This window comes from Hemiscyllium ocellatum, chromosome 3 (genome assembly GCF_020745735.1).
Source record: "Hemiscyllium ocellatum isolate sHemOce1 chromosome 3, sHemOce1.pat.X.cur, whole genome shotgun sequence".
Lineage (NCBI taxonomy): Eukaryota > Metazoa > Chordata > Chondrichthyes > Orectolobiformes > Hemiscylliidae > Hemiscyllium > Hemiscyllium ocellatum.
The window spans coordinates 7913911-7933760 of NC_083403.1; the positions used below are offsets into that span (position 1 = coordinate 7913911).

At 43.6% G+C, this 19850-nt stretch overlaps 1 protein-coding gene across 1 annotated transcript in view; it reads left to right on the forward strand.

Moving 5' to 3' along the window:
* LOC132834281 (dynein axonemal heavy chain 8-like) overlaps positions 1–19850 on the forward strand; it is a 1170382-nt gene that overhangs the window by 436781 nt on the left and 713751 nt on the right. The window contains exons 21-22 of the mRNA XM_060853001.1: positions 5560–5695; positions 14895–15010. Coding sequence (XP_060708984.1) covers positions 5560–5695; positions 14895–15010 — 252 coding nt within the window. The remainder of the gene's footprint in view (positions 1–5559; positions 5696–14894; positions 15011–19850) is intronic.

A 19850-nucleotide genomic window follows, 5' to 3' on the forward strand; every position in this document is an offset into this window, starting at 1 on the left:
AAAGCCTGACCTTCGCGTGGCAGATCTCTGCTCTTAACAACCGGTCTAAGGCAAACGCCTGTGCAGGTAAACCCTAACCAGGAGATGAGATCCGTCCTCTGTCCCCTTAGGATGCTAGCAGCAAGTGTGTCTATCGATAGTTGTCAGAGTTAAAGTGCTTATTAAAAAGAGAAAGGATCCAATCAGTGAAGTGCGGTCAGCGCTGTATTAATTAATTTCAAAAAGCGTCCAGGCTCCGTAAGCCACGCTGTACCTCAACTCAGACCCAGAGTTTTTTCCCCACTAGCGCGTCGGGCCCGACAAAATCCCCCATTCAGAAGAAAATTACTGCAGCACTGGACGTCTCGCGTGTCAGAGCCTTCGTTACCTCTGAAGACAGTCCATCAGGGCACCTTGTTACCTTCGAAAATTGTCCGTCAGAGCACCTCGTCACCTCTGAAAATTGGGCAGTACTGGACGTCTCGCGTGTCAGAGCCTTCGTTACCTCTGAAGACAGTCCATCAGGGCACCTTGTTACCTTCGAAAATTGGCCGTCAGAGCACTTTGTCACCTCTGAAAATTGCCCGTCAGAGCACTTTGTCACCTCTGAAAATTGGGCTGCCGGAACCACGTGTGACCTCCGGGAAGAACACACTTTAACTCAACTCAAAAACTGCGTCCAGGATCCGAAATCCACGCATTAACTTAACTCAAAAACCGCGTCCAGGATCCGAAATCCACGCGTAAAACTCAAACTCAAAAAGCTGCGTCCAGGATCCGAAATCCACGCATTAACTTAACTCAAAAACCGCGTCCAGGATCCGAAATCCACGCGTTAAACTCAAACTCAAAAAGCTGCGTCCAGGATCCGAAATCCACGCATTAACTTAACTCAAAAACCGCGTCCAGGATCCGAAATCCACGCGTAAAACTCAAACTCAAAAAGCTGCGTCCAGGATCCGAAATCCACGCATTAACTTAACTCAAAAACCGCGTCCAGGATCCGAAATCCACGCGTAAAACTCAAACTCAAAAAGCTGCGTCCAGGATCCGAAATCCACGCATTAACTTAACTCAAAAACCGCGTCCAGGATCCGAAATCCACGCGTAAAACTCAAACTCAAAAAGCTGCGTCCAGGATCCGAAATCCACGCATTAACTTAACTCAAAAACCGCGTCCAGGATCCGAAATCCACGCGTAAAACTCAAACTCAAAAAGCTGCGTCCAGGATCCGAAATCCACGCATTAACTTAACTCAAAAACCGCGTCCAGGATCCGAAATCCACGCGTAAAACTCAAACTCAAAAAGCTGCGTCCAGGATCCGAAATCCACGCATTAACTTAACTCAAAAACCGCGTCCAGGATCCGAAATCCACGCGTAAAACTCAAAAAGCGCGCAGTAACTTAAGGCTAGCCATGGATCAATTAGTCACTTCAGTACCGCGATAACAGGCAGGTATTAGTGAAGAAGTGAGAAAATAGCTTACCAGTATGGACTCTGCAATGTTGCTGCCAAACTGATTTAAAAGTACTGTTTGTGTTGGTGAGGATCAGGGAGCAGACAAAGACTGACTAACTGAAAAAATTTACCTACTGGAAGTCTTTGCTTTAACAGGCGCTTCCTCACCTTTTAAAAGTTCGGCCGAAAGTTTGTCTGCCCTCCGGTCCGCCAACGTGGCCAACTTGCGGTCGTCTCTTACCCTTCCCACGTTCAGGCTCACCATCTGTTGGGACGGAAACCGAATGGTCTCGTCTCTACGTGATCGTTGGAAGGAGAGATCAAACCAGCTAGAGTTTGGAGCAAAAACACCGTTTATTACAGAATCAAAACTGGTACACTATACAACGAATTCAAAAGCATGCAAATTCGTTGGAGAAGGCGTTCTGTCTCTCCCTTCGGATCTGGTGCAGTTATACTTCGCGCTCCCTCGAGTTCCCGGTCAGGTTCCCCTTGTTCGGCTCTTTCATTGGTCGGTTCACCTGTCTGTGAAGGGATTAGTGTCTCTATTGGCTGCCCCGAGATACCTGTCCCACTCCTGCTGTGCCGAACAATGGGTAGACATCCTGGGTTCGGCAGTTTCCGATCTTGTAAATTAAAAGTTTATTGTTGGAAGGGATTCCTCATTGCCATGCGTCTGGCTGTCTGGGCGTTCACAATAGTTCTCCATAGTTGAATATACAGATATTATCATTTAACATAGGACCCGAATGAGTTTGACGTCAGCGGAGGCATTAGCAAGTACTTTATCAATCAAGTGTAGTATCAGTGCGATTTACACTATCCGATAGTTACCGGTTTCCTTTATTAACAATGAGAGTGTAATAGGATGATCTGAAACTGACGGACATGTTCTAATCCCCCAGGAATGTGGCCCCAGGCAGACAGTCCTGCAGTGGCTGGGTTTACTTTACATGGCTGTGTTTTAGCTGGTATCTGACAGTGTCTGCTTTAATAATGGTGCTCCCCTCCCTAGCCCCAATGTAGGTACCCCGATAGCAGATTCTCCCCAACATTAGCATGAGGAGGCATTGCTTCAAACTGAGGGTTGATAGATATAGAACATTTGTCAGGAGTAGTTTCTTTACTCAGAGAGTAAGAGGGGCGTGGAATGCACTGCCTGCAACAATTGTAGACTCGCCAATTTTACAGGCATTTCAATGGTCATTGGATCGGCATATGGAATCATGTCAGTTAGATGGGCTTCAGATTGGTTTCATAGGGCGGAGCAACATCGATGGCCAAAGAGCCTGTACTGCGATGTTATGTTCTAAGTTCTAATTGCACACAGTATTCCAAAAGTAGCCTAAGCAATGTCCTGTGCAGCCACAGCATGTCCTCCGAACTCCTATTCTCAATGCACTGACCAATAAAGGAAAGCATACCAAACACCTTCTTCACTATCCTATCTACCTGAAACTCTACTTTCAAGGAACGATGAACTTGCACTCCAAGGTACCTTTGATTAGCAACACTCCCTAGGATCTTACCATTAAGTGTATAAATCCTGTCCTGATTTGCCTTTCCAAAACTCAGCACCTTACATTTATCTAAATTAAACTCCATCTGCCACTTCACAGCCCATCTGATCAAGATCCCATTGTACTCTGAGGTAAACTTCTTCGCTGTCCTTAACACCTCCAATTTTGATGTCATCTGCAAACTTACTAACTGTACATTCGATGTTCACATCCAAATCATTTATATATATATGACGAAAAGCAGTGGACTCAGCACCAATCCTTGTGGCATTCCACTGGTCACAGGCCTCCAGTCTGAAATGCAACTTTCCACCACCACCGTCTGTCTTCTATCATCGAGCCAATGCTGTATCCAAATGGCTAGTTCTCCCTGTGTTCCACATGATCTAACATTGCTGACAGTCTACCATGAAGAACCTTGTCGAATGTCTTACTGAAGTCCATGTAGATCGCGTCCACTTCTTTGTCCTCATCAATCCTCTTTGTTACTTCTTCAAAAAACTCAATCAAGTTATTGAGACATGATTTCCCATGCACAAAACCATGTTGACTATCCCTAAGCAGTCCTTGCCTTTCCAAATACATGTAAATCCTATCTCCCAGGATTCCGTGTAAAAACTTGCCCACTACCGATATCAGGCTCACTCATCTTATTCCCTGGCTTTTCTGTACCATCTTTCTTAAATAGTGGCACCATAGTAGCCGACCTCCAGTCTTCCAGCACCTGATGTACGACTATCGATGATACAAATATCTCAGCAAAGGGCTCAGCAATCACTTCCCTATCTTCCCACAGAGTTCTACAGTACACCTGATCAGGTCCTGGGGATTTATCCACCTTTATGCGTATGATTTTATATTTTTAAAATTTAATCAAGAGACAGATCTCAATAAAAACATATAATCAATAAAAGTCCACTTTACTCACTAAAGATTTACAAAAAAGGTTACACTTTAAAACGAGCCACTTAACTGCTGCCCTGTTATGAACTCCACCCACATAAGTTTTTCTTCATTGTTAACTGTGAATTTTGCTGTATGTATATTTTTCTTAGACAAACTCCAATGCCCAGAAATACTTGAAACTAAACAGCGAAGGCATCAGCTGGTCAGATCCACTGCTGGGTGAGTGGCAGTGTGGGTCTCTGTTTTCATTTGAATCACCTCCCATGTGATCACTATCTTTGTCACCCTTCCTCCTTTTAAAATGTTGCTGTTTTGATCTTTTTCCTCCTAAAGTTCCAAAACAATGCAACAGCACATATAACAGTAATTACTGCTCTTAGAAATCAAGGACATCAGCTCCAACATTGAAAACACCTCAAAAAAGGAGCAGATCTTACAGCTGGTAGATCCACTATGCCATGCCAGGTGACCTGCCGTGCTAGGTTGAGAGGTTGCCAGTTGTCGGAGACTGAGAGTTGGTCAGAGGCTGAGAGTCATCACTGGATGCCAAGCATCATTGCCGGAGGCTGGGAATCATTGGAGACTGGGAGAGAAGGAAAAAAACTACAAAGATAAAGTAGAAAAGAAAAGAAGAGGTAGATGGCTGCCATCATCTTCATATGCAGGAAATGTGAACAACATCCAAGTTTTATTTCTTGTGGATTTTCAGTTTTCTGGCTTGGCCAGCATTTATTGCCTGTGCCTAGTTGCCTTTTGGAAGATGTGGCGAGTTGCCTTCTTAAATCACTTCTGTTCATGTCCTGTAATTGGATCCATAATGCCATCAGGGTTGGAATTTCAGGATATTGATCCAACGATACTCAACAAATGATGATATATTTCCATGTCAGGATGGTGAGTGGCGTGGAGGTGAATTTGTAGGTGGTAGTATTCCCATATATCTGATGTCCTTGTCCTTCTGGATTGGTAGTGATCATGAGCTGAAAAATGTGTTGCTGGAAAAGTGCAGCAGGTCAGGCAGCATCCAAAGAACAGGAGAATCAACCTTCCTTCTACCTAACAGCTTCTCACCATCAACAAGGCACAGGCCAGGAGTGTGATGCAGTACTTTCTTGTCATCTGGGCCAGAGATACTAAACTTCAATTGTAAAGATAGTTTGCTGAAAAAACATAACACGATTGGACAGAGTAAACCAGGAAAATCTATTCCTGTTCAAAAAAGAATTGAGAATGAAATATGCATTACTACATTAACAACATTTAAAAGGCATTTGGACAAATACATGGATAGGAGTATATGGGCCAAGTGCAGGGAAATGGGGTTAGCGTGGATGGGCATTTTGATTGGCATGGGCCAATTTGGACCCAAGGACCTCCGTGTGGTAGGACTCTGTGACTATACAAAAGAAAGATATAACAAGAAAAATAAACTAAGGTTATATGAGAAAAGAAAAGTTGCATAGTGAGTAGTCTTGAATGGACTGGCTGCAAAAGTAGTGGTGATAAGTGCAATAAAACATTCAGGGTTATGAATAAAAGGCAAGGGAATGGCACTGAGCCATGAATTAATTTGTGGAAAAAAGTGTTCGTATGATGGGGTGGATGGCCTACTTCCATGCATAGCAGTTTTATGAATCTGTCATTACTATTTCTGTTTATGGTGTCATGTTTTGTCATACATTGTGTTCTACAGATTAGCTGCAAAGATTGGGCAGAAATATTAGTTCCAAAAGCTGGATATATTGAAAACACTGTGAACAAATTGGTGGATATATTTATTGAAATCTCTGAAACAGTTAAAGATGTCGTAAAATCTGATGTTGAACCTGGTAAGGAAAATGCCATTTCAAAGGCACTTATAACCTATGATATTAAAGTATTAAAACCAGAAGTATTTGGAATTGGAATTTAGCATTAGAATTTATTATCATGTGTACTCAGTAGAGAACTACAGGAAAAAATGAGGTCTGCAGATGCTGGAGATCAGAGCTGAAAATGTGTTGCTGGTCAAAGCACAGCAGGCCAGGCAGCATCTCAGGAATAGAGAATTCGACGTTTCGAGCATAAGCCCTTCATCAGGATGGGCTTATGCTCGAAACGTCGAATTCTCTATTCCTGAGATGCTGCCTGGCCTGCTGTGCTTTGACCAGCAACACATTTTCAGCAGAGAACTACAGGAGTACAGTGAAAAGTTTACAATGTCACCTCATATGGTGCCATCGTACATATAAAGTACCTAGGTAGAAATGTTAAACACACAAAAAGAAAAAATACTGCATTACCCTATAGTGATTCATAGTATTAGTTAGAAATAAGACATAGTTAAAAGGGTAAGCATTACAATCTGATAAACAGATTACAGATCAGTATTACATTACAGTTGATCAGCACAGGGGCTTCCACATGTCGTTTGACCGGCCTCACGAGCTGCTGACAGCCGGTGCTGGACCCCAGTCCAAAACCCATTCTTGTTCCATTCCATGTTTTCAGCCACTCAACACTGCTCCAGGCTTTTGGTCCGCTCCGCTCCGGCTCTCAATCATTTAACACTGCGCCAGGCCTTCAGGATGCTCCACTCTGGTCCTCAGCCACTCAAGACTGCTCCAGGCTTTCGGTCCGCTCCGCTTCACTCAGCTTCTCCGCCACTCCACACTGCTGCAGGCCTTCAGCTTGCTCCACTCCAGCTCTCAGCCACTCCACACTGCTCCAGGCCTTCAGCCCACTCCGCTCCACTCTGGATCTCAGCCACTCCACACTGCTCCAGGCCTTCAGCTTGCTCCACTCCAGCTCTCATTCACTCCACACTGCTCTAGGCCTTCAGCCCACTCCACTCCACTCTGGATCTCAGCCACTCCACACTGCTCCAGGCCTTCAGCCCACTCCACTCCACTCTGGATCTCAGCCACTCCACACTGCTGCAGGCCTTCACTCAGCTTCTCAGCCACTCCACATTGCTCCAGGCTTTCGGCCCACTTCATTCTGGCTCTCATTCACTCCACACTGCTCCAGGCTTTCGGCCCATTCCACTCCGGCTCTCAGCCTCTCCACACTGCTCCAAGCGTTCAGTCCTCTTTGCTCTGGCTCCCAGCCACTCCACACTGTCCCAGGCCTTCAGCCCACTCCAGTCCACTCTGGCTCTCAGCCACTCCACACTGCCCCAGGCCTTCAGCCCACTCCAGTCCACTCTGGCTCTCAGCCCCTCCACACTGCTCCAGGCTTTCGGCCCGTTCCACTCCGGCTCTCAGCCTCTCCACACTGCTCCAAGCGTTCAGTCCTCTTTGCTCTGGCTCCCAGCCACTCCACACTGCCCCAGGCCTTCAGCCCACTCCACTCCACTCTGGATCTCAGCCACTCCACACTGTTGTAGGCCTTCAGCCCACTCCAGTCCATTCTGGCTCTCAGCCCCTCCACACTGCTCCAGGCCGTCAGGCTGCTCGCTCCAGTTCTCAGCCACTCCACACTGTTCCAGGCCTTCAGCCCGCTCTGCTCTGGCTCTCAGTCATTCCACATTGCTACAGGCATTCGGCCCGCTCCACTCTGGCTCTCAGCCACCCAACACTGTTCTAGGCCTTCAGCCTGCTCCGCTCTGGTTTTCCCTGATCCACTGCCTGGACATGTTTTGGCATGCCTATTTGCCAACAGGTGGTGGAGATCCCCAGTGGAGTGCTCTCTATGGAGGAGTCCTCCCCTTTTCTCTCAGGGATCTGGGTGGAGGATGTTCCACCCAGCAGTCCCTTGGAACTGCAGATTGTGGTGGTTCATGGAATCCCAGCTCAACTGCTTGTTCTGTGGTGCTGTGGAGTCTGTGCACCCATAGATATGTGGTGTGTGGGCATCTGCACTCCCTTTTTTTGCTTGGAAAGACTACAGTGATGTGACACTGGGGCTAACTGTTCTTTGACACCGGGTTCTTCCTCACTGTGCTGAGCAGTCGTGGGTCTGGGCTGACTTCTCCCAGAATTGTCTTATTGCCTAAATATACCTTATTCATAGAAATAAATCCTTGGTACATGTACAGTTAATGAAGCCGTTCAGATCTATACTGCCTTTACTTACAGAGAACAAATTAAGTCTTTGATATTAGCCATTGTCTATATTGACAGTCAACCTCTTGGCCATTGGCTGAGATGTCAGCAGGGCCCATTACTGAATGGACTCCTGTTATTCTTGAGCAGAAGGACCTTACACGGTGGACTTTCACCACTGCAGCTGCCCCAAGCTTTAGTGTGTCCCTCAGCATGTAGTCCTGAACCATGGAATGCGCCAGTCTGCAATGTTCAGTCAGGGTCAACTCCTTCAACTGGAAGACCAGCAGGTTTTGGGCAGACCAAAGAGCATCTTTCACCAGTTGACGATCCTCCAGGCGCAGTTGATGTTCATCTCAGTGCGCGTCCTGAGGAACAGACCGTAAGAGTATGAAGTTCTATGTCACAGATCTGCTTGGGATGAACCTCAATATACACCACTGCATTCTTCTCCAGACTTGTATTGCATAGGCACATTCCAGAAGGAGATGTATGACTGTCTCGTCCCCTCCACAGCCACTTCAAGAGCAGTGTGCGGTGGTGCAGACAATCCAGGCATGCATAAGGAAGCTCATAGGCAGATCCCTTCTCACCACCATGCCATGGTGCTTGTTGGAAAGTTCTGCCAAATGGTTTTGACAGTTTGCTCAGGGATCCGCTCGAAAGAATCCACCCTCTCCTTTTCCTGAAGGGTCTCAAGGACACTACATGCTGACCACTTCCTGATGGACTTGTGGTCAAAGTGTCTTTTTCTTCACCAATTTCTCCACAAAGGGCGTAATATGGAATGATCCAACTACTTGGAGCGCTCCACGGCAGTGAGGCCAGGCCCATCCTTCGCAACCCCGGGGACAGGGAGAACCCTGTTGGGGTGGCACGGTGGCTCAGTGGTTAGCACTGCTGCCTCACAGCATCATGGACCCAGGTTCGATTCTAGCCTTGCGCAACTGTCTGTGTGGAGTTTGCACATTCTCCCTGTGTCTGCGCGGGTTTCCTCTGGGTGCTCCAGTTTCCTCCCACAGTCCAAAGATGTGCAGTCAGGTGAATTGGCTATTCTAAATTGCCCATAGTGTTAGGTGCATTAGACAGGGTGAAATGGGTCTGGGTGGGTGAAATCTAATCCTAATGTAAAATATAGTAACTTAACCTATGCACCCAACAACTCACTGCTATCCATGTGCATGTCCAGCAGTCGCTTAAATATCCCCAATGACTTTGCTTCCATCACCACAGCTATCAACGCATTCCATGCATTGACAACTCTCTGCGTAAAGAACCTACCTCTGATGTCTCTTTTATGCCTTCCTCCTAATATCTTCAAAACTATGACTTCTCATACCAATCATTCCTGCCCTGGGGAAAAGTCTCTGGTTATTGACTCTATCTATTCCTCTCATTATTTTGTACACCTCAATCAGGTCTCCTCTCTTTCTCCTTCTCTCCAGAGAGAAAAGTCTGAGCTTATTCAACCTTTCTTCATAAGGCAAGCCCTCCAGTCCAGACAGCATCCTGGTAAACCTTCTTTGCACCCTCTCCAAAGCCTCTTTATCTTTCCTATAGTAGGGCGACCAGAAGTGAACACAATATTCCAAGTGTGGCCTCACCAGGAACTTGTAGAGCTGCAACATGACCTCGCGGCTCTTAAACTCAATGCCACTGTTAATGAAAGCCAAAGCACCATTTGTTTTCTTAACAACCCTAATAAAGTCCACTTGGGTGGCAACTTTGAGGGATCTATATACTTGCACACCATGATCCCTCTGTTCCTCCACACTGCCAAGAATCCTGTCTTTAATCCTATATTCAGCATTCAAGTTCAACCTTCCAAAATGCATCACTTTGCATTTATCCAGGTTGAACTGCATCTGCCATTTCTCAGCCCAGCTTTCCATTCTGTTTGTGTCACGCTATAGCCTGCAATGGCCCTTGATACTATCAATGGCACTTCCAACCTTTATGTCATTGGCAGCCCACCCTTCAACCTCAAGTCATTTATAAAAACAACAAAGAGCAGAGGCCCAAGAACAGAGCCCTACGGGACACCACTCAACACTGACCTCCAGTCAGAATACTTTCCATCTACAACCACTCTCTGCCTTCTGTTAGCCAACCAATTATGAATCCAGACAGCCAAATCTCCCGGTATCCCATACTTCCTGACCTTATGAATGAGCCTGCCACGGGGAACCTTATCAAATGCCTTGCTGAAGTCCACATACACCACATCCACTGCTCCACCTTTGTCAACCTGTCTCATCGTCTCTTCAAAGAACTCAATAAAATTTGTGAGGCAGTACCTGCCCTCACAAAGCCATGCTGACTGCCTTTAATCACACTATGCTTTTTCCAAATAGTCATAAATCCTATCCCTCAGAATTCTTTGCAAATCCTTGCTGACCACAGACATTAGACTGACTGGTCTGTAATTGTTTGGGATTTCCTTATTCCCCTTCTTGAAAAGGGGAACAACATTTGCCTCCTCCCAATTCTCCAGTGCAACTCCCGTGGAGAGTGAGGAAGCAAAGATCTCTGCTAGTGGCTTAGCAACCTCCTTTCTCGCTTCCCGGAGCAACTTAGGATAAGTTTGGTCTGGCCCTGGGGACTTATCAATCTTAAATGTTTGCCCAAATTTTCAGCACATCAACTTCATCAATCTTGATCTGTTCAAGCCTGTAACCCAGCTCCTTAAAGTTCTCATTCACAACAAGGACTCTTTCCTTCATGAAAACTGAAGCAAAAAAACTCATTTAGGGCTTCCCCTGTCTACTCAGACGTCAATCACAAGTTCCCTACGCTCTCCCTGACTGGCCCGAGCTTCTCTCTGATCATTCTCTTATTCCTCACATTTGAGTAAAATGCCTTTGGGTTCTCCATAATCCTTCCTGCCAAGTCTTTTTTGTGCCCCCTCCTGGCTCTCCTCAGTCCATTTCTGAGCTCCTTTCTAGCAAGCCTGTAATCCTCTAAAGCTGTGCTAGATCCTTGCTTCTTATGTAAGCTGCCGTCTTCCTTTTGATGAGAAGCTTCTCTGTTCTTGTTATCCAAGGTTCCTTAATCTTACCTGTCTCAGGGGAACAAGTTTGTGCATCACTCGCAACAACTGCTCCTTAAACAGTCTCCACATGTCTGTTATGCCCTTTCTGTGGAACAATTGCTCCCAGTCTGTACTTCCCAACTCCTGATGGCATCAAATTTCCTTTTCCTCAATTAAATATCTTCCCTTCATAACTGCTCCTTTCCCTCTCCAAATGTATGGTAAATATGAGGCAGTTGTTGTCACTGTCACCGCAAGATCTGACACCTGTCCTGGCTCATTGCAGAGCACCAAATCCAAAATGGCCTCTCCCCTTGTCGGTCTGTCTACATATGGAGTAAGGAAACCCCCCTGAACACACCTGACAAAAACAGCTCCATCCAAACCATCTACACTTAGGAGGTTCCAGTCAATATTGGGAAAGTTGAAGTCACCCATAACACCAACCCTGCTACATCTGAATTTTGCCAAAATCTGCTAGCCTATGAGTTCTTCAGTCTCTCTACTGCTAGTAGGGGGTCTGTAGAAAACCCCCAATGAGGTGGCTGCTCCCTTGCTGTACCTAACTGGCACCCATATTGTGTCAGTAGACAAACCTTCCTCAACATCCTTCGTTTCTGTAGCTGTGATGCACTCTCTGATTAACAATCCTATTCCTCCTCTTTTTCCATCCCCCTTGTTCTTTTTAAAAGTTCTAAACCCTGGAACATCTAGCAACCATTCCTGCCCCTGTGAAACCCATGTCTCTGTAATGGCCACAACATCATAGTTCCAAGTACTGATCCATGCTGTGAGTTCATCACTCTTATTTCTGACACTCCTTGCGTTAAAACAGACACACTTTAACCAATCCTTTTGTTCCATCAAATGAATAATCTTCCTGATAGATTCACTACATCCTGTCACTTTCCATATCTAACTACCCTCCTCTCTGGTAGCTCTGGTTTCCTCTTCCACCCTCCCCCCACCAAGCTAGTTTAAACTCTCCCAAACCATACAAATGAGTCTCCCATTCAGGACATTTGTGGTCCTACAATTCAGGTGCAACCCGTCCTTCATGTACAGGTCCCATCTTCCCCAGAAGGCATCCCAACGGTCTAGGTATCTGAAGCCCTCCCTCCTGCACCAGCCTCGCAGCCACGTGTTAAGCTGCACTTGCTGACTGTTCCTCACCTCACTATCTCGTGGCTCCGATAACAAACCTGAGAACACTACTTGTCCTGCTCTTCAGCTTCCAACCTAGCTCTCTGTAGTCACTTTTCAGATTGTCAAACCCTTTCCTGGCTATATCATTGGTGCCAATATGTACCACGATTTCTGGCAGCTCACCCTCCCCTTCAGAATCCTGTAAACCCAATCGGCGACATCCGGGATTCTGGCACCGGGGAGGCAACATACCTTCTGGGAGTCTCGTTCCTGACCACAAAATCTCTTGTCAATCCGTCTAACTATTGAGCCCCCTACCACTAGTGCTTTTATATTCTCCCCGCTTCCCTTCTGAGCCTCAGTGCCAGAGACCTGACAACTATGGCTTTCCCCTGGTAGGACATCCCCACCAGCAGTATCTAAAATGGTATACTTATTGCCGAGGGGAACAGCGACAGGGGATCCCTGCTTTATCTGTTGGTTCCCTTTCCTCCCCCTGACTGTAACCCAGCTGTTCTTATCCTGCATCTGAGGAGTGACCACCTCCCTGTGTATCCTCTTAATTTCTCCCTCAGCCTCCCACATGATCTGCAATTCATCCAGCTTCACCTCCGGGTCCCTAACTCGGTTTTCAAGGAGCTGGAGTTGGATGCACTTCCCGCAGATGTGGTCAGCAGAGACATGTATTGCTGACTAGTTTGTTTGCATTCTCTATGCACTGGTTTCTGCTGAGTATTTCTGTCATCCTTCCTTTGTCCACTGATAGTATCACTATGTTCTTGTCCCTTTGAGTTTCTCCACTGCTTTCCTTTCCTCTGTGGCGAGTGTGCTCCAGTTTTCTTTTCCGCTTAGAGTCAGGACTATCAGCTGTCTGATAGACTGTTGCGTTTCTTCATCCAGTCCTTGCCTTTTAGTGTGGCCTCTTGTGCTGCAGGAAGTCAGTTCTTCTGGCATCTTTGTAGTTAAAGTTTAGTCCACATACCAGGATGGATTTCTCTGAGTCTGTGTGTGGTCTGTCTGAGAGGTTCTTTATCCATGTCTCTATGTTGTCTGTATCATTGTTTTGGGTGAGTGTTGATAGGTTTTCTTGTAGTGCTTGTCTTTTTTCAGTTTTGATCCTGTGTTGATGTATAGTGATGGCTTGTTCATGTCATCGAGCTGTCCATTCTGTTTTTATTTCAGGTGTTCAATTTGTGTGGTTTAGATAGGCAATAATGGTTCTTTTCATCACTAAGAATTTCCTGGGGTGTGGAAGAAGTGAGGACGGAAATTTTACAGAAAGTGAGCAAGACAAAGCTTTTAGAAATTGACACCCAGCTGGAGTTGGGGTTGAAAATTAGAGAATATTTCATCATGTTCCTGACCTTTGGTTTGTTGATGATGGACAGAATTTAGATAATTAGCAATTGAATACTTGCTGTATAATTCACACTTCCTGATCTCCTTCTGTATTCACCGTACTTGTATAATTGGTCCAGTTACTTTTCAGGTCAAAGAAAACACTTAGGATGTTGTTGAATGGACACTCAAGGGAGGTGTTAGATTCATTGTCTTTGGATAAGTTAAGTAACTGGCTCTTTTGCTTTTATTTATGCATGGGATATGGATAATGCTAGGCAGAAGTGGGTATTGCAGATGCTGCAGATTAGAGTCAAGATTGGAGTGGTGCTGGAAAAGCACAGCAGGTCAGGCAGCATCTGAGGAGCAGGATAATGCTAGTTAGGCCAGCAATTATTATTCACCTTTAATTGCCTTCGAGGAGATGGTGGTGGACAACGTATGTCAAACTATATTATTCAGTTTGTATTGCCTCTGCCTGTCTTTCTTTAATTAAAACATATACTTTCACATCTCCCAGCACAAAAGTTTACCTGCCATGTATTTGCCTGTTTCACCAGACTGTCTTTGTCCTCCTGAACTCTGTTACAATCCTCCCTGTTTGTTCCATTTCTGATTTTTGTGTTACCTTCAAACTTTGAAATTATGTTCACTATACCTAAATCTATGTCACTAATATAGATTAACAGGTAAAGTAGATTCTATCCAAGGCTTAGTTAGCTCAGTTGGCTAGGCAGCTGTGGTGCTAGCAAAGCACAGGAGGTCAGGCAGCATCCAAGGAGCAGAAAATCAACATTTCGGGCAAAAACCATTCCTGATGAAGGGCTTTTGCCCGAAACATAGATTTTCCTGCTCCTTGGATGCTGCCTGACCTGCTGTGCTTTTCCAGCACCACACTCGACTCTAATCTCTAGCAACTGCAGTCCTCACTTTCGACTAGCTGTTTTACAATGCAGAGTAGTGCTAACAACATATGCGCTATTCCCACATCAGCTGAGGTTATCGTGCAGGACACACCTCTCCTTCTCAGACTCTTCCTTTAACCACCAGTGATCATTTCTCTTTAACTGGTAAGCAGCTTTATGGTCTGGTAAGACTATGACAAGTCTAACTTTAGTCATTTTACTAATCTCTGGTAAACATCACAGTATAAAGTATAACAGGATAGCAAGTTTGTAGTTTGAAAAACACCATCTTTCACCACTAATTTTCAGTTTTATGTTTTTCAGCAAAATCTTCATCCATGTTATCATTGCCCATTTAATCCCATGGACTTGAATTTTGCTAAAAAATCTATATTGTATTTATATATGTGTTTCATCATGGGAAATCTCCAGCTTTCTGATTTTACTGAACATATTAAATGAACTAAAACTGGTTTTTAAAAATGTAGAGAGATGGTTTTTTTTGACATTGTGGAATGTGTTTGAACAATAATCATGTTAGTTACAATTTATCTCATGTTTTGTCCTGTATGCTTGAATATAGAGCGTCGACGAGTTGCATTTACAGAAGTCCCACAAGAAGAAAATGCACCTTTCAGGATTCCCAGCAAAATTAAAGATGATAGCCAACAGATCAAAAAATATGAGGAGCTTGAAAAGGTAGAAAAAGCTTTTTTAAATGGACTGACTGGTTTATAAAAGGTTATTGCATCTTATGTAGACTTTTATTCCCACATTTCCTGGTCCGTTGGGTTTGCTCTGGATATCATAACCCAAGGCAGAGTGAACAATGGAATATACCTACTGTTCTTTATTAAAGCAAAATACAATACAAAATATTGCGAACATCTTATCCACACTATGCTTCCAATCAGAAGTAAACTGGATTATGCAGACTTAACAAGGATCAGACTGGAACAGGTGATCTGCCTGCTCTGTCCAAACCTTCAGCCACTCATCAGTTGGCTGTTAAGTTTGTAGTTCACTGTGAACCAAGAATTAAGCACAAGGGAGGCACAGGTAAACTGCGAACACAAACATTTTATTTTGGTTGCTCACATCTCCATAGCTGGCTTTAGACTGAACCCCTGGATTCATGCCTTGTGAGTCACCAGATCAACTCTCTTAAAGGGACAGCGTCCCAACTACATACATAATGATCTTCTGAGCTGGCTAACTATAATTCTGAGACAGGTTTTCTTATACTCTTTTTTCATACAAACAGACTGTATATTCAAACTCTGACACTTTCCAGTCTCCAGCAAATAATTGGCTTGACTACTGGTAAACTTTACAAAACATGTCATGTTTATTACGGTTGTATTAACAGCAGTGAACCCTTCTGTTAATTAAATCAAACACCCAGAAAAACCCAACTTGCCACATAATCTGTTAAAATATGAGTTACAGAGAACTTCCAAACTCCTGTTAAGGCTCCAAACATTTCCTCTCTCACTTCCCTCATTAACCTGGGATAGATCCCGTCTAGACCTGGGGAATTGTCCACCTTAATGCCTTTAGAATACCCAACACTTTGTCCCTCCTTATTCTGACTTGACCTAGAATAATTGAACTTCTATCCCTAACCTCAATATCCATCATGCCTCTCTCTTCAGTGAATCTGATGCAAATTAATCATTAAGAATCTCACCTAAATTACTCTGACTCCATGCATAGCTTTCCTCCTTTGTCCTTGAGGTGGGCCAACCCTTTCTCTAGTTACCCCTTTGCTTCTTATATACGAATAAAAGGCTTTGGGATTTTCCTTAACCATGTGTGCTAAAGATATTTCATTAGTCTTCAAGAATAACTTAACTGCTTAAAATGTCTTTCTTTCTCAGAAAACCAAGAAAAATCTATTTAATTTTGCCATTTTCCTTGAGTGTGTGTATATGTTTTTATGTATGTTTTGGGATATTTAAAGGCATAAGCATTTATATTTTCATTTTACAGGCTGTGCATTTGCCAATTATTGATTTGTTATAGATGGAAATCCATAATTGTGTTTTTTTAAGAAACTTGGTTTTCAGATCTTGCTGCTTAAAATTTGATTGAGATAAGATATTTCATTGGTTACCTTGTTGGCAGGAAAAAATATTTTTATTTGATGATGTGATCTATGGAGTAATGGGTCTAGCCTTGGTTGCAAAACTTGCAATAAACTTAAAGGCAGATTGTGAAAGCTTTAATAGCTATGCAAACATGATAAAATAACTGGGACTAATGTAGTCCATTACTGGTGGAAACACAAGAGGTCATCTGTCTTCAAGGAAAAACATACAGAAAATCTTACAGAAATATAAGACAACCAATGGACTTGTGAAATGGAAGCTTTAAACTAACTTAACATCAGTGATTAGGTAGTATGGTAAAATTAACTGGGCTGAGGTTTGACAAATCCCCTCAACCAGATGATCAGATACATCATGGAATATTAAAGAAGGTGGCTATTGAAATAATGGGTGCATTGATGATGATCTTTCAATAATCTATCGTTTCTGGAAATCATCCTGAAGTCTGCAAAGTTGCAAATCTAACCTCAATCTTTAAAAAGGGAGGGAGATGGAGAATGGAAATCTACCAGCTAAATAGTTTGAAGACAGTTGTAGGGAAAATATTAGAAATTATCATAAAGTATGTGATAATTGAACACTCAGGAAATAATGACACAATTAGGCGGTGTCTACATGGATTTATGAAAAAGTAATCATGTTTGAAAAGCCTTTCAGAATTTTTGAAGATTATGATTATTATTGCTAGCCAACTATCTATTTATCGCATTCTTATTATTCAAGAGTTCATTTTGAAACCTATTTTGGACCTATATTCTCTCAGGTTTCAAACAATGAAATGTGATCTCAACAAAGCTTGTAAAATTCTGACAGAGCATAATGAGGTAGAATTTTTGCCTTGATTGTTCAGTCTATAACCTGGAACAGAATCTCAGATTAAGGTGTTGACATTTAAGATTGAGATATGGAGGAATTTCTTTAAGAAGGTAGTGATTTTTAGAATTCCCTTTAACCTATAAAAATCAATAACTGAACATGGATAAGATAGAAATTTATAGGTTTCTGGAGTCTGACTGGCATGAATGATGGTTTTATTTGTAAGTGAATCAAGGGTTTCAGGAAGATGGCAGGAGAATAGGGTGGAGAAACATTATCAGCTATGATCAAATGGCAGAGCAGACATGATGGGCTGATTGGCCTAATTCTAGTCCTATATCTTATGTTCTAGATTTATAGATTCATACAGCACACAAAAGGCCCTTTGGCTTATCAAGTCTGTACCAACATAGCTATCACTAAATGTGCATTAATCCCAATTTTCTGCACTTGTCCCATATCCTTGAATGTAATAATATTTGAAGTGCTCATCCACATATATTTTTAAAATTTGTACCTCCAGTACCTTCTCAGCCAGTTCATTCCAGATTCCCATCTCCTGCTGAGTGAAAAAGTTTTTTACCCCCAAATTCCTTCTGAATCTCCTGCCTCTTACACTAAGACTATGGCCTCTCATAATTGTCTCCTCAACCAAGCCACTCTCTAATCACCCTGTCTGGATGTAGTTTTGCTCGCTAAGCTGGAAGGTTCACTTTCAGATGTTTCATCACCATACTAGGTAACATCTTCAATGAGCCTCCGAATGAAGCCAGGCTGAAGATATTACCCAGTATGGTGACAAAACATCTGAAAATGAACCTGCCAGCTCAGTGAGCAAACCTCCATCCAGAACCTCAACTTGAGCTACAAATCTTCTCAAAACTCACTAACACCCTGTCAATACCCCTCATATCTTATACACCTCAATCATGTCCCCCTTCAGTCTTCTTTGCTTGAGAAGAAACAATCCAAGCCTATCTAGTCTCCCCTTAAAGCTCAAAATTTTACATCCCAGGCAACATTCTGGTAAACGTTCGCTGTACCCCTTCTGGAGCTCTCACATCCTTCCCATTGTGTGGTGACCAGAACTGTACGCAGTACTCCAGCAGTGGCCTGACCAGTGCTCTGTACTACTCTGACATTACCAATGTTACTGTTTTACTGTATGCCACGACTGATGAAAGCAAATGACCAATATGCTTTCTTAACTATCCTAATCACATATTCTGCTGACTTCAGGGATCTGTGAATAATTAACCCAAAACCCTTCTGTTTCTTTCAGCTACCCAGTATCCTGCCATTAAATAAATACTCCCTAATTTTGTTTATTCTTCCAAAGTGCACTTTGTGCTAACCTTGCACTTATCAGAGTTAAATATCATCTGCCGCGGTGTGCCCATTTGACCAACCAATTTATATCTTCCTGTAACCACCTTCTTTGCTATTAATCACTCCACCAATCTTGGTGTCATCTGAAAATTTGCTTCACATTCCCTCTCCTTACATTTTCATACATATAATTTATGTATATAACAAACAATAAGTGTCCCAGTACTGATGCTTGTGGTATACCGCTGGACGCCAGCCTCCAGTCACTCAAACAAACTTCGAACACTACCTTATTTGACCCATTACTAAGCAAGTTTCTGATTCAGCTTGCCAAGTTTCCCTGAATTCCATGTGCTTTAACCTTCTCCATCATTCTCTGGTGGGGGACCTTGTCAAACATTTTGCTAAAATCCATGTAAATGGTATCAACTGAACTTGACTCATTAACACACTTGATTACATTTTCAAAATATTATAAAAAAATTGTTAGACATGGCTTCACTCTGACAAAACCATGCTGACTATCCCTAATTAACCCATTGCTTTTCAAATGGCTAAAAAATTGTTTCTTCAGAATTTTCTCCAATAGTTTCACGACAAATGACGTGAGACCTACTGATCTGTAATTTCCTGCTTCTTTTCTACCACTCCTCTTATAAATTTGAACCACGTTGGCCATCTTTCAGTCCTCTGGTATTTCCCCCATGGCCAGAGAGGAATTAAAAATTTGTGTCAGAGCCCCTGCAATTTCCTGCCTCACCTCCCACAGCAGCCTGGGATGAAATAAGCAGAGAGATCTGGGAGTTTAGGTCCTTTGATGAGCAGAGAGATCTGGGAGCTCAGGTCCATTGTACCCTGAAGGTGGTTGCACAGGTGGATAGAGTAGTCAGAATAGCATTTGGTATGCTTGCCTTCATCGGATGGGGTATTGAGTATAAGAGCTGGCATGTCATGTCAAAATTGTGCAAGAATTTGGTTCAGCCACATTTAGAATACTGTGTCCAGTCCTGGTCACCACATTACCTAAAGGATGTGGATACGTTGGAGAGGGTGCAGAGAAGGTTTCCGAGGATTTTGTCTGGTATGGAAGGTGCTAGCTATGAAGAGAAGTAGAGTAGGTTAGGATTATTTTCATTAGGAAAAAGGAGATGGGGGTGGGGGTGGTACCTGATTGAGATCTACAACATCATGAAGGGTATAGGCAGAGTAGATAGAGATGAGCTTTCTCCCAGAGGTCACGCGTTCAAGGTGAGAGGTGAAAAGTTTGAGGAGGATATATGTGG